Here is a 13060-nt window from a genome sequence, read left to right as displayed (position 1 = left end):
AAAAAGCAATGAAGATAAAGAATCTTATAACATTTTTCATTCTATATGTAATAAAAGAGAATTTTTTCTAGAACAAAAAGAGTAATTAAAAAAGAAAACTTGTGCCGATTGGCCATGTTGGAGAAAACTATCAATTATAATTAATTGGAATAAGCATTTAGTATTTAACTACAAGGTAAACTTGAAAACTGTAAGACAAATGTGCATTAGAAAATTAAATAAGTACAGGGTATAAGAAATTTATATAGTAAGTGGCAACCGAAAATGTTTTAAAGTGAATTTCTTTATTAAATCAAGTTCTTTTCCCTTTGATTTATTTTAATAAATAAAAGGAAATACTTTTTAATCATTTTGTAATGCTTGAACATTTTCAATAATATTCGGTTAGAATTTCTTTTATTTTTTAAAAACTATTCTCAACTATTCTTTACCATTCATATTATCTCTCTCTCTCTCTTTTACACTTGTTTTAGACTATTTTTCTTATAAATGTTTACATGTTTCTATATGAACTATGATTCAAATGTTAATGCTATGAATATGTTTTAAAACAATCATACAAAACCAAAGCCTGTACTATAAATAAACAGATAAAGTACCTTGATTATCAGTTGTAGTATTTCCAATACTGAGAACACCACTGGACTCCCCAGATTGATCAATTAAGCCTAAGTTGACTTTGTTTTTAAATGGATCTAAGGCACCTAAAAGACCAAGAACTCGAATAGCCTAAAAATAAATAAATAAATAATGCATAACAACATAATAATAAGCATTATATAACTCATAACAAAAAGGCAAATTTCAGCTATCTGAATGCCTGAAATTGTATTAGTTGAATGCTTTCAAATTAGCAGCCACATGCAAAGCATATAAAAAGAAAATTATAGATATGCCCCAACTATCAGCACAAAAAATGTTAGTTCATGAATGGAAAACCTCCTTAAAATCTAAAGCACATCATTAGCTAAGATGCAAATGCTGAAAATTTGTTCTGAATTTTGCTAATGGTAAATGATAATGCATGGAGGCTACATGATGATTTTATACTTTTCCTGAAGTGTAATGATCATAATTTGCCTTAGACATCTATAAAGGATTCCTTCCTAAGGTAAAACACCTTGAGTACTTTGTAATAAAAAATAACCTTATTTAGTCTCATCAAATTTCCTCACAGTCCAACATCTAAGCAATAGCCAAGAGAATCAAAATACATGTAGCATTGACCTAGAAATTCAGTTTCATGTCATCAATCACCAACTGCTTGATAGTCCAATATGGGTTACAGTCCAATTACTGATTTTCCTATATCAATTCTGTAATATGGCCAGAACATCTCATTCGGTTGATCTTAATATAGGATGATCCAAAAGTCGTGCAGATCACAGTTAAGAAATAAAGTTTGTTGAACTACTAGATACGAGTTTCTACTGGAATATTTTATAAAAATAGACAACACATTTATATTTTTATGCAGATTTTTTATAAATATTATGTATATATATTTTATAAATTTTATGTATATTATTGTATAAAAACATGAAATTTGTTATTTATAAAAATAAAAATCGTACAACCAAAATAAAACTTTCAGTGCGCTATATTTTATACACTACAACAATACAGTTAAATATTATACAGTGGTCATGCCTAGCTCTTCCGTTTCGCCTGAATTGAAGTGATCATGCATGGGCAGCTGGAGAGATGTGAAGCTTGTTTGTTTTTATTTGATGCATACTTACATCAGCTGTAACTAGTATACTTACATCAGCTGTAACTAGTATAGTTTTTATTGTTTTAAAATGAACCTTGTTAACACACTTGCTTGCTTAAGTTTGTGTGAGTTATATTTACAACTTTAAGTACTATTCAGCAAGATTAGTTTGAACCCCCCCCACACACACACACACCAAAAAAAAAAAAAAATAAGATAAGAGCAACAAAGAATTTCAAACTTAGTGATCTGAGAAATATGGCACAATTAATAAAGGCAATAAAGTGGTGTACGTTCTATGTTTTCGAATAGTGGTATGTAGAATATGTCCTGTAAAACGGTATTATGAAACGAATCACCAATCTCTTTGTCAAAAAAAGCAAACCAGGACAAAAGGAATTCATTGCATATACAATTAAAGAGTGAAATAAACAGTTGACGTCTATGATCAAGTCAACTGTTTATTTCACTCTTTAATTGTATATGCAATGAATAGCAAGGATTGTTATACCAGTGCTGCAAATTTTTTGGCTGCATAAATTGTTAACTGGCATAGTAAATCTTTTGGTGAGGGAGAATTTTTGAAAGAAGCCAAGCCAGCATGCACCCCATCACTATTTGAAAATTAAACGTAAAATAATTCAGTGCACTAAAGATATTCCTTTATCTAGAAACACAGTAAAAAAACAAAATCCTAAAACTAACAGAAAACCAAAAGAACAACAAAAAAGTACTTCAAATACTCTACCGCCATATCCTGGCAACACTGCTGAGGACACAGATATTTGCATGGCTGTTAATACATTCATTTACTGAGTAAGAAATATATTTAAATAAAATAGTTTCAATAACGATTGATGCTGCTCCCAGTATGATTGGCAAAAATAATGGTTTTATCAGTTTATTTCAAACACATACTGGACAGTTAATTCTTGAATTCCACTGCATCACACATCAACAAGCGTTATGTGCAAAGGATGGTTTCACTTCCCTGGCTAATACAATGGCCCTAGTCATTAAAATAGTAAACCTCATATTGTTGCAGGCTTTAAATAAACAAAAGCTTTATGTTTTCTTAGATAAAATCAATTCAGTGTACTATGGCATACTCATGTATCACAATGTTCCGCATATAATACTGATGTATAACAACAAAGTTTGATAGTTGAGCTGCAATAACATACTTCAATGATTTGTTGATTGCACGGAAGAAATCAGACTGCTTTTACAAAATGAAGGGAAGATTTAACAATATTCACAAGTGATGGATGTCACCCGGCTTACAAAATTGATGCTTTTTATGGACATGTGCCAGTATTTCAATGATTTGAATGTAAAACCTCAAGGTGAAAAGAAAACAGTTATCGTTACGATAGTTATCATTTGTGCTTTTGAAGCTAAACTGCAAGTTTTCAAAAAAGAATATTGTTTCCAAAAAATATAAGTATTGAAAACAACCAGTTGGAAATTGAATAAATTTAAATGCAGCTAAGTGATTTCTAGTCTAATTTAATATGGACTCAAAAATTTATCAAAATAAGAGAAGTGTTGGAATTAATTGAATTGGCAAGACTACCAAGTAATATGAACAAAAATGCCAGTACTTAAAATTATGGCATTGTGGAATTCAATTCCAGACATATATAGCTGCTGAAGAAGCTAGCATTTAGCTATTTTGATAATACTTTCATCTATCTATGTCTACAAGTCATTATTATTTTCAGAAATGAATAACATTAAAGATCCACTTAAAAACCACTTGTCAGATAACTCGTGCCTCCGAAAAGGCACCACAGTGAAAAGGAAGAATAGGCAATAAAATATAATAAAGAGAGAAGAAGGAAGGAAAAACAGCTACAGTATCTCAAGATAGCCGCACCATTACTCACAAAACATATGCCCCACAACACAGATATAATTGAAACTCTTTATGAAGAACCTAAAAAAGGACTCAACTAAAAGTAATACTAAAATTTACCTCTCTTCTAATAGTAGATGACTGCTCTGTTTTTAAAAAATTCAATAACAACTCCAGCAAATTGGGATATTCCTTATATGGTTCAATGACATAACCTGTGCTTTCAATCATCTGGCCAAGAGTCCATAATGCAACCTAAATTTTAAAAAGTAACAATATATTATATACCCATAAGTAAAAATCAATAAAATGTTAACAAATAATTTGAATTACACAATTCAGTACACAATAAATAGTGTTCACATTAACACCCTGAGCAGCAAGACCAGCATTATCCTTTCATAAGATTTTTTTTTTTTTTTTTTTTTCCAGTCTTTTGGTAGACATCAGTTTATACCTTAAAATATTTTGTTTTCTTAGTTTCTTTAATGATGTAAATACCACCTTAATTAATGCAAGTTTATGAAAACAGAAACTAAAATAAATAATTATGCAAATTTAGCTAATAAATGCTGTTTAAGTACAGTTCTTCATAAGCAGATCCATGCCACTCAGATGGTTAAGTATAATTCTTAATTTAATAATAAATAATGTTGATAATAAATTAGTAAGAAATTTAAATTCTTAACTTTCACTAAAGAATGAAAAGAAATAACTTTACATATATCATCATTAAAATATCAGTTATTATTTAAAATTAGGCATTTCAAAGATAAAATGATTTGGTTAAAAATACAGTTTTGAAAATACATTTCCCCTCTCAGTTTTAAGCAGTACTGATGGAAAAGAAAATATAGTAATGGATGAGGGAAAATTCGTTTGATTAAATTCTTTTGCATTTTGTTAATTATGATTTTCTATAATTGATAGAAAATCAAAAAAATAAAATACAGCAGTCTTCCGATAGTGTGGGGTAACACAAGAGACAACACCTACAGTTAACCAAAAAAAAATTGTTAATACGTCAGGAGTTAAAAAAAAGGTGGGGGAAGAAATAGCCCATATTATAATTCAGAGAAAATATAATTAACAATTTATTCATATTTTTAGGCAGTTTAGTTTGGAGAGTACATTTAATTATGTAAATTAAATCAGCATTTAAAACACGACACTTTTCAAAATAGAAATAAAAATGTTTCTGTTCATATTACTCTAGTATTTTGATAGAAGTCAATGGGAAATAAAAAATTAATGTACCCTTTTTATGATTTATTATTTTTTAACAGAAGACTTGATGATGTTTAAATATTTCAGATTGTGTATAACTGAATTATATACTGCTGGTGGATAAAAAGGAATCCTAAATACTATGACATCATCTTTTATCATTACTGTTAACTACCCTCATTTTCTACTACTTAAATTTTCAGGCAGAAATTTTGTTTTATTCTGATGGTTTGTGAGAAAATCTTCTCCATAATTCTGCAATAAATAAACAACACTTTTTTCTTTCTTTCTTTTTTTTTTTTTTCTTTTAATGAGGACTAGTTTATCCATAGCCTAGTTAATCCACCTTCAGTTACTTGAGAATGGAGTGCACTTCTATTATGTAAAATGACAAATACAATAAGTAAATCATTCTTAAAAAAAATATAGCATACTTCACGTTTGGGCAAAGATGATGAATCTTGCATCATATCAAGAACAATTGGCATAAGTTCCTTCAACCATTTTTTCATTTCAGTACCACTGACCTGCAAAAGAAGACGTATTTTTAATTTCTGAACTTCACTAAAATATTCAAATCTTTTAAAAAATATACTTAAGAAAATTAAAAATAAAAATTATTAAAATAAAGGTATAATATGATGAAATATTATGGTAAAAATACAAATTTGTCATGGCTTTGAAAAATTTGAAAATTTTAATTATTCACTTTTCATAAATGTTAAGTTTCAGAAAACTAGTCTAGGATGGTATAAACTTCAAATTTAATCTATTTAGTTCATGCATAAACTCGAGAAACGTGTTTAGCATTTCCATCTTACAATTTTCAAATGAATTTACAAAAGGAAAAGAAAAAAAAAAGATCACCAATGTCTTGGACATGTGCAACAATTTTTCCTTCTTCCCCCATAATACTTTAGAATTTTTTTGCCTTCGGTCATTAGTCGATGGTAGGACAGTATAGGATTGCCAAACGTTCTATCTAGCATGACTGATGGAAGTACTGGACATTATATCTACAGGTAAGCAAGAGTGATGAAAATGAATGTCCAGATGAAACATATCAAACAGTGTCCTTTGTATGTGTATGATCTAGATAAAATGCGATTACATTAATAAAGTATACAGGAGTTATCTGTCTAATGGGAGAGATGCCTTCATTGAGAACTTTCTCAAGGAAACTGCCCCATATGCATATTACACATGAGGAAAAGCACAAAAACCAACTATGCAGCCAGCCTGCTTGCCTGGGATAGAACCCAAGTCAAACGCTCAGTATTCTGTGGTAACCACTCAACCACTGATAGGACTGTATTATCTAGTGTTTCCCAAACTTTTGCCATCTGTATACCTCATCCATAATTTTTGTAGTACTGATTTTTTGTAGTACTCTCGTCAAAACAAAAAAAATTTCATATACTTTAATAACAATTACATTATTTTATTTCCTTTTTAATACATAAGGAAAATAATAATAAATGAAAAATAAAATTCAGCCATAATAAAATATAAATACAGTTATATTATAAATAACATTCATTATGATCAAAGAGAAATATGAAACTGTATACTTTGAAATGACAGATCAACATAATTTGGTTTCCTGCTTGTTAATTTTAATCTGAGATATAGTTCCGTATCCAAAAGCCTTTCTCCCCACCCCTTCTTAAAAAAAAAAAAAAAAAAAAAAAAAAAACTTTTTACACAAATTAAATTAAAGTTTGCCTCTTTTAATATCTTATTTAATATCTTTTAACACATTATTTGGAAACTTACATTTCAAACCACAAAATGCAAGTTTTGTTTTGTTTGTTGCTGCCAGCTGATCACACAGTTTGCTCCAGTTGCACACACACTTTTCGTCTGCCTTATATACTCTTTCTGCTGCTCTTTTTCCATTTTCCTGTGCAAGTTCTACGATTTTCAGTTTAAAAGCTGCTGTATAGCTGCTGCATTTTTCCATTTCAAGCACACTACTTGCTAACTACCATGAATTCCAAATGATATTATGAATGAAAAGAAAAAGCTTGAAATATGCGAATGCTCCAAGGAGGAAGGAGGGAAAAGTAATTTCATTACAAAATAGTATTTCATGGAAGCCAATGTGGTAAAAATATCTTTGGACTACCTTCATTTATAATCGTGCCTGCCGAGTGGATTGCTGGCACCGATGTTATGACTGAATAACAGCTGCACCAGAATGCAAGGAAAGTCTTTGCTTTCAATACTGGTGCAAACCAAACACAAAACAAATGCATATTCTTTCTTTAAAGATATTTATTGTCTAAAGCTATTGATTAAAGGGAAAAAGGAAAATCCAAAACTCCAGAACTAAAGAATATATTATTTTTAAAAAAGACATTCTTTAGTTCTGGAGGTGCGGATATTGTGCGGATCACTTTTTGCAAGATAAATTTTATCTGTTACGTTGAGTTGCAGACATTACATGAGCGTGGACATTACACAAGCGTATAGAGTAATTAAAAAATGATCTGCTGTAAAACGTTGAAATTTTATACATGAGACTGGTATAACATCTGGTTGTGCACCGCCTTTATTTACCACATCAGCAACATGTATATCCAATCATGCCTATTTCCATAACATTTACATTTTTGATACTATGCCGATAGAAGCGAGCATAGCAAAGCATTTATGCAGCACAGAAGTTGAAGTGAAAAGTTATGCATCTATTGAGAGGAAGAAGGAAGGGAGACAAAAGTTTCAGTTCCAAGTTAAAAAAGTTTTGGTTTACAATTATTTTATTGGGCAAGAGGTATCTGCATTGAGTGTTATGTAGGATCGCATGATTAATTTGAATGATGCAGTTTAGATTAATAGTGCTGTTTTTAAGATAGAAAGAGAAGTCCCCAAATTAAATAATAAATGAAAGAGTTTATGGTAAATTAAGATTAAAAGTTAGCTTTCATATTTTTTATCTTACATGGATATATAACTTTATACATAATTCTAATCCCATATATATAACTCAATACAGAACTGTATATATAACTCAATATAACCCCACCCCTTATCCCGCTTGAACTGTTGTCACCCAGGTTTTCTTTCTGCAATTCTTGGTCACATACTTCCAATTATGGAAATATTTTAAATGACAAAAATATTCGTGTTTTTTGGTAATATAAAATTTTTAAAAAATTTAATTTTCAACAAATAATGATATCTAACTTTTAATGTGATCTTCTGCTTCCTATACTTATATTTGGGAAGACTTATACTCATTATGAAAAATATGTATATATATATATATATATATATATATATATACAGTCAAAAGTCGTTAATTCGGACACCCATAATCCAGAATGATCTATAACCCGGACCTCAAAGCTAAAAACTTTCTGCGCATGCGCCGCGTTGGCACATGTGCACAGGCGTTTTACGCGTGCGCGTAAGACTTTGACTACTGCGCATATGCGTGTGCGCAAGTGCAGAATACATTTTCGCCTGCGCGTTTAACGGACGGTGTAAGCTAAAATTATCTAATTATCTATTTCAGTTAATGTTAATGATTGCGTTGTTCCTTAATCTTCGAAATGGATCCCGCTTATTATTTTTTTCAGACTGTAAGAGCAATTTTATAAAAGTAAACTTGAACTTTTGATTATGTCAAATAGAATTTCCGATGCTGGAACTTCCAAAGGATCCATAAAACGAAAGTATGTTTCGATGTCCAACAAACAAAAAGTGGAATTGCTGCAAAAAATGGATAAATACATGAAGAATGTGACAGAGAGGTTAGTGAAAACGAAAAAATTTCGATTGACAAGTTAGTCGGTATTCTCGGCACAGCAATTAACGGGACTTGAACAGCGGAACTTTGCAACTGAACAAGAAATTATGTCTGTTTATAGAATTAAAGAGAAAGTATTATCACATAAAATGAAGCAACTTAAACAACTTACATTGAAAGAAATGTTTAATAAAGTAACCAAATAAATATTAAGATTTTTTTTTTTTTTTTTTTTGTGTAAATTTTGATCATAATTGTTCTTTATTTCATAAATTACGGTTTCATATTTTTAATTTTAGAATTTCTGCATGCCATCTTACGAGATTTAAACTGATGATCTATAATCCAGAAAAATCGATAATCCAGAATCGCCGAAGTCCCGACGAGTCCGGATTAACGACTTTTGACTGTATAAGAAATTTGACTCTTGAATGACAAAAATTGATTGGGATATTTAATTTCAAAATTTGCAATTCTTGATGTGATTTTTCAATCTGCCTTGAAGAACTGGTTAACTTAAAATAATTTGAAGAAATAAATTTGAATGAAGTGCAACAAAAAATTTCTATAATTTAATAGGTCATACAAGTCATGTGGTATCCTCAATTTTTTTTAATTCATCCATTTTTACTACCATTATTATGCTATACATTTCTGTTTGTTTAACTGAATAAATTAAAAAAAAAACTGTATGAAACATAAAGTGGTATATTAGTAAAAACCTCAAATTAAATCATTAACTGCCTTTGCACAAAACACTATACCTTCAAATTAATATTACTAACAGAATGTTTTTATTTAAATTTGATGAAGAAGAATACTTTATTTTATCTTGCAACAATAAAACCACAAATTAAAAAAAAAGAAGAGTTAAGAATTAAAGAAAGGATTTGACTTATTTCTTTGATAAAAGAAAAGAGAAAAACCTGTGCTTGTTCTCCAATTGCAGCGAGTACACTTATGGTTACACCAGGATTTGGATCTGGATCTTTCAGTTTTGAAATAAGCACCTAATGAAACACAAAATATATGCATTACTTTTACCATCCTCAACTGTATTTCATAAATATGAACTCTGCAAAAGTTAACATCATTATGCACTTTTAATTCAAAGATTATCTTATTCATAATACAAAGGTGTAATATTTTACAAAACTTGCCTCTATGTCTATTAAATATAAAAGATTTAATGATTTCTTATTGTCTCCAATAATATTTAATACTTCTGTTAAAACAGCTTAAATATTATGTAATAAAAATATTATCCTGATACATTACGATTAATATTATAAAACAAGAATGTCATAAATATTATTAAGTTAAATTTCACTAATAGAAAAAAAAACCTTAAAAAATAAATAGAAAATACAACTATAAATATTTAGTTTAAGACTGTTTTATAAACAAAAAGGCATAAGGAAGAGAAAAACTTATCAAAATAGATCAGCCAGGGGCTTAGCACTTCTCTATAACACATTACTCTATTCATCAAAAACAAATAGTTATGTTGTTTACATAAATTACTGCAAAAGCTTTCTTCATAGGTTGGAGGTCTTTGCAGATGACTTATTTAAAACTAATTAGTTTATAGTATTTACATTAAATTGCTTATATTAGGAAAGCCTAGAAAACACACAAGGAAAAATGCCACTCTGCCATCAAAAATCAAATACGTGATGCAGCTGTCAGTATTTAATTGGCTTCAGTCACTTAGCACTGATGTCCAAAGTAAAATGAAACCGCATGAAATAATATGGTATAACAACAACAATTTTGTCAAAATGTTTCATATTTATGATTTGGGCAAAATGAAGATTTTATGTTAAATGCTTTCCAAAACAGTGACATGTCAAAATGTAACATACATACAGGGTATCCCATCAGTTCGGACACTTTTTTAAAAATCATATAAAATTAACAAACTGGCATTTTAATGTGAGGTTCAAATGCAAACTTGAGGTTACACATAAGTGAATTTTTGTTTAGGGAAGAGGTCATAAACAATAAATTTCAGTTCAAATTTTCACTATTATTATCATAAAAATATGCGAATTTAACCCCTTCGAGCCGGGTAGCGAAAACGCGCGCTTATCGCTGAGGCCGGCAGTGTCTTACGCGAGCATCTCTCCAGGGCCGGGGGCTTTTTTGCTACTAAGCCTAAATCCATGAAATTTCTGAAGTATCAACGCATTGTTTAATAATGCTCTATAGAGTATTTAAACGGCTTACGCTTTATAAATATTTTTATATATATACTTTAATTACCTTATTTCTTGTTTAAATGCATATTTTACACATTTTATTTTAATTACTCACCATTTTATGAATTTTAACATTATACATCTAAAAACTAAATATATTACTTAAAATTCTCTTTTCGTATGAAAAATTTGAAAACAAGGATCTACACACAGTCCTACGTTACATTCTTTGCACTCGTAATAACTCATTTGCCGTTTTGGAGGATTTTTCCGGGAATGTGAACAAACAAAGCATCGTCGTCTCATTTTCTTATCAGTCTCTTCTGAACAAAGTTTTGGAAAATGTCTTTCAGTTAATCTTTCAGAATCAATATCAGAATATCAGAATTTCAGAATCAATATCTGAAATATTTTGCATCATTTCTGCTATTTCATGCTCTGTTAAACATTTTCGACGCTTCGACATTGAAACGGTAAAAACAGAAAGAATTCACGTCTAACAAGATCTAATTATTTTCTAAAAACTGAACTGTAAACCGAAATACCCAACGCTTTAGAGAAAATAAAACTTCTCTACTTACAGTAAACAACTACCACGTGCGAATAAAGTGCGATTTAAAGAGACGTCATAAATCACGCCATTCGGAAACATTTATTTCCCCGTTTGTTTATATAATCAAAAACACATGTATGTGAGTCATGCTTCTCTCTTTTCGAGTAGAAGGTCTAATGTGCATGTATCTGAAACCATATGGACATACAGTGCCATCTTGTGGCAGAAATTATAGTTTGAAAAATGTTCCAAAGTACTGGCACAAATACGTGACAGTCGGTAGAGAACGGAACAATCCTCTGGCACGCCTGCGTGTCGGCCGATAGGTAAGTGTGTTCGTTGCTGGCATGTATATGTGACAGTCGGCGCGAAGGGGTTAAATACTCTAAAAAGGGATAAGCACCAGAGTTGTCACAACTCTCCATAACATAAAATAGAATTTGGGCATCTGCGAATGCCCTCAGACTTTTGACGACTCTCCTCTTTGCTTTTTTTTGTTTATGTTACAGAGTTCTCTGAATCATATTCTGAGTGTGTATAATAAATAAATAATGTATTGTTAATTTTATAGCAGAAGTTTTAGATTTTAGAGAATGGCAGCCTCTCCAGCAATAAACCCTAGAAATGCACAAAGGATCAAGCTATGAAATTTATCTTCATTTTTGAATTGGAATTTGTTTCAATTTTGATCGTGCATAAAAATAGTGCCAGTGGATCAACTGCTAGTTTATTAGTGCTTCCTCCAAATCAAATTACTGAAACTGTTAAACATATTGTTGAAGCTGGAAGATAAAGTGCTTCTGGTGAAACTGCTTTATGTAAGTAATGATTGGTTACAGAAACCATATGGTAATTTTGAACAAATATGATGCAATGCTGAAATTCGGTGACTGTTAATGGGAATAGAAAATTAATATAATGCTTCATGCTGGAAGACACCATCACAGTGACAGACAGAGCCAGATTTAGACTTAACAAAACTCTAAGTTATTTGAGATATAGGGCCTTTTATAAGTGTATTATATTTTTATACTATATTTTAATTTGGGGGGCACAAGAAAGTAGAAGCTCTAAGCTATAGCTTGTGTAGCTTATACGTAAATCTGGCCCTGATAACAGACTAAAGTTTTTGGAGGCCTATGGCATAATTGCAGCATTTCAAATGGATATACTACAATAGTGTGATATGAGTGGTCTATATAGTTAACAGGAAGTTGCTAAGCACATCTAATACTAGTGTGTTTTACGTTATGCCTAGTGTATTAACCCTCTCGCTGTGTATCCCACGATTTCCACGGGCAACGTAGAAATAGCAAAATTTGCGCAACCCGCGATTTCCGTGGAGATGCATTTTTTCCGTCTATTTAACTGTGCAACCCACTCTTTTCCCATTCATTTCGGCTTTTTTGTGATCTTTAATTGTTTATTCAGATCTGGGTTAACAGATGGCATTAGTTGTCCATATTTCTCAGAATATACAAGCATGTTTTGCACTATTTACGCACTCTTTTCAAAGCACAAAGATGTCTGACAGGAAGTGTTTCGCAAGTGATATTACCTACATTCCTGACAATATTTCCGACACTCACAGTTCTGACTCTTATTTCAAATATATTGAAGGTAGTCATAACAAAACTGATCAGAATTTCTCGGATTCCTCTATGGAGAGTGATGAATTTGAAGATTCGTTTCTATTCAAAGCCTTTGACAGTGGTGCAAAATTATATGAAAATGCATGATATGATATGCACCA

The 13060-nt window shown here is 30.5% G+C and overlaps 1 protein-coding gene across 1 annotated transcript in view; it reads right to left on the bottom strand.

The window, feature by feature from the left end:
• Positions 1–13060, bottom strand: part of mTor (serine/threonine-protein kinase Tor) — a 157276-nt gene that overhangs the window by 97824 nt on the left and 46392 nt on the right. Inside the window, exons 17-20 of the mRNA XM_085816207.1 lie at positions 9480–9563; positions 5234–5326; positions 3693–3827; positions 600–729 (exon numbers count right to left, since the gene is read on the bottom strand). Of these exons, the coding sequence (XP_085672333.1) occupies positions 600–729; positions 3693–3827; positions 5234–5326; positions 9480–9563 (442 nt within the window). The remainder of the gene's footprint in view (positions 1–599; positions 730–3692; positions 3828–5233; positions 5327–9479; positions 9564–13060) is intronic.

Source organism: Stegodyphus dumicola, chromosome 4 (assembly GCF_044657685.1).
Source record: "Stegodyphus dumicola isolate Sdum_Otavi_A_Nest chromosome 4, ASM4465768v1".
Classification (NCBI taxonomy): Eukaryota; Metazoa; Arthropoda; class Arachnida; order Araneae; family Eresidae; genus Stegodyphus; species Stegodyphus dumicola.
Note: the sequence above shows the minus strand (reverse complement) of the source record. Positions and strands in the feature narration are given on the sequence as shown.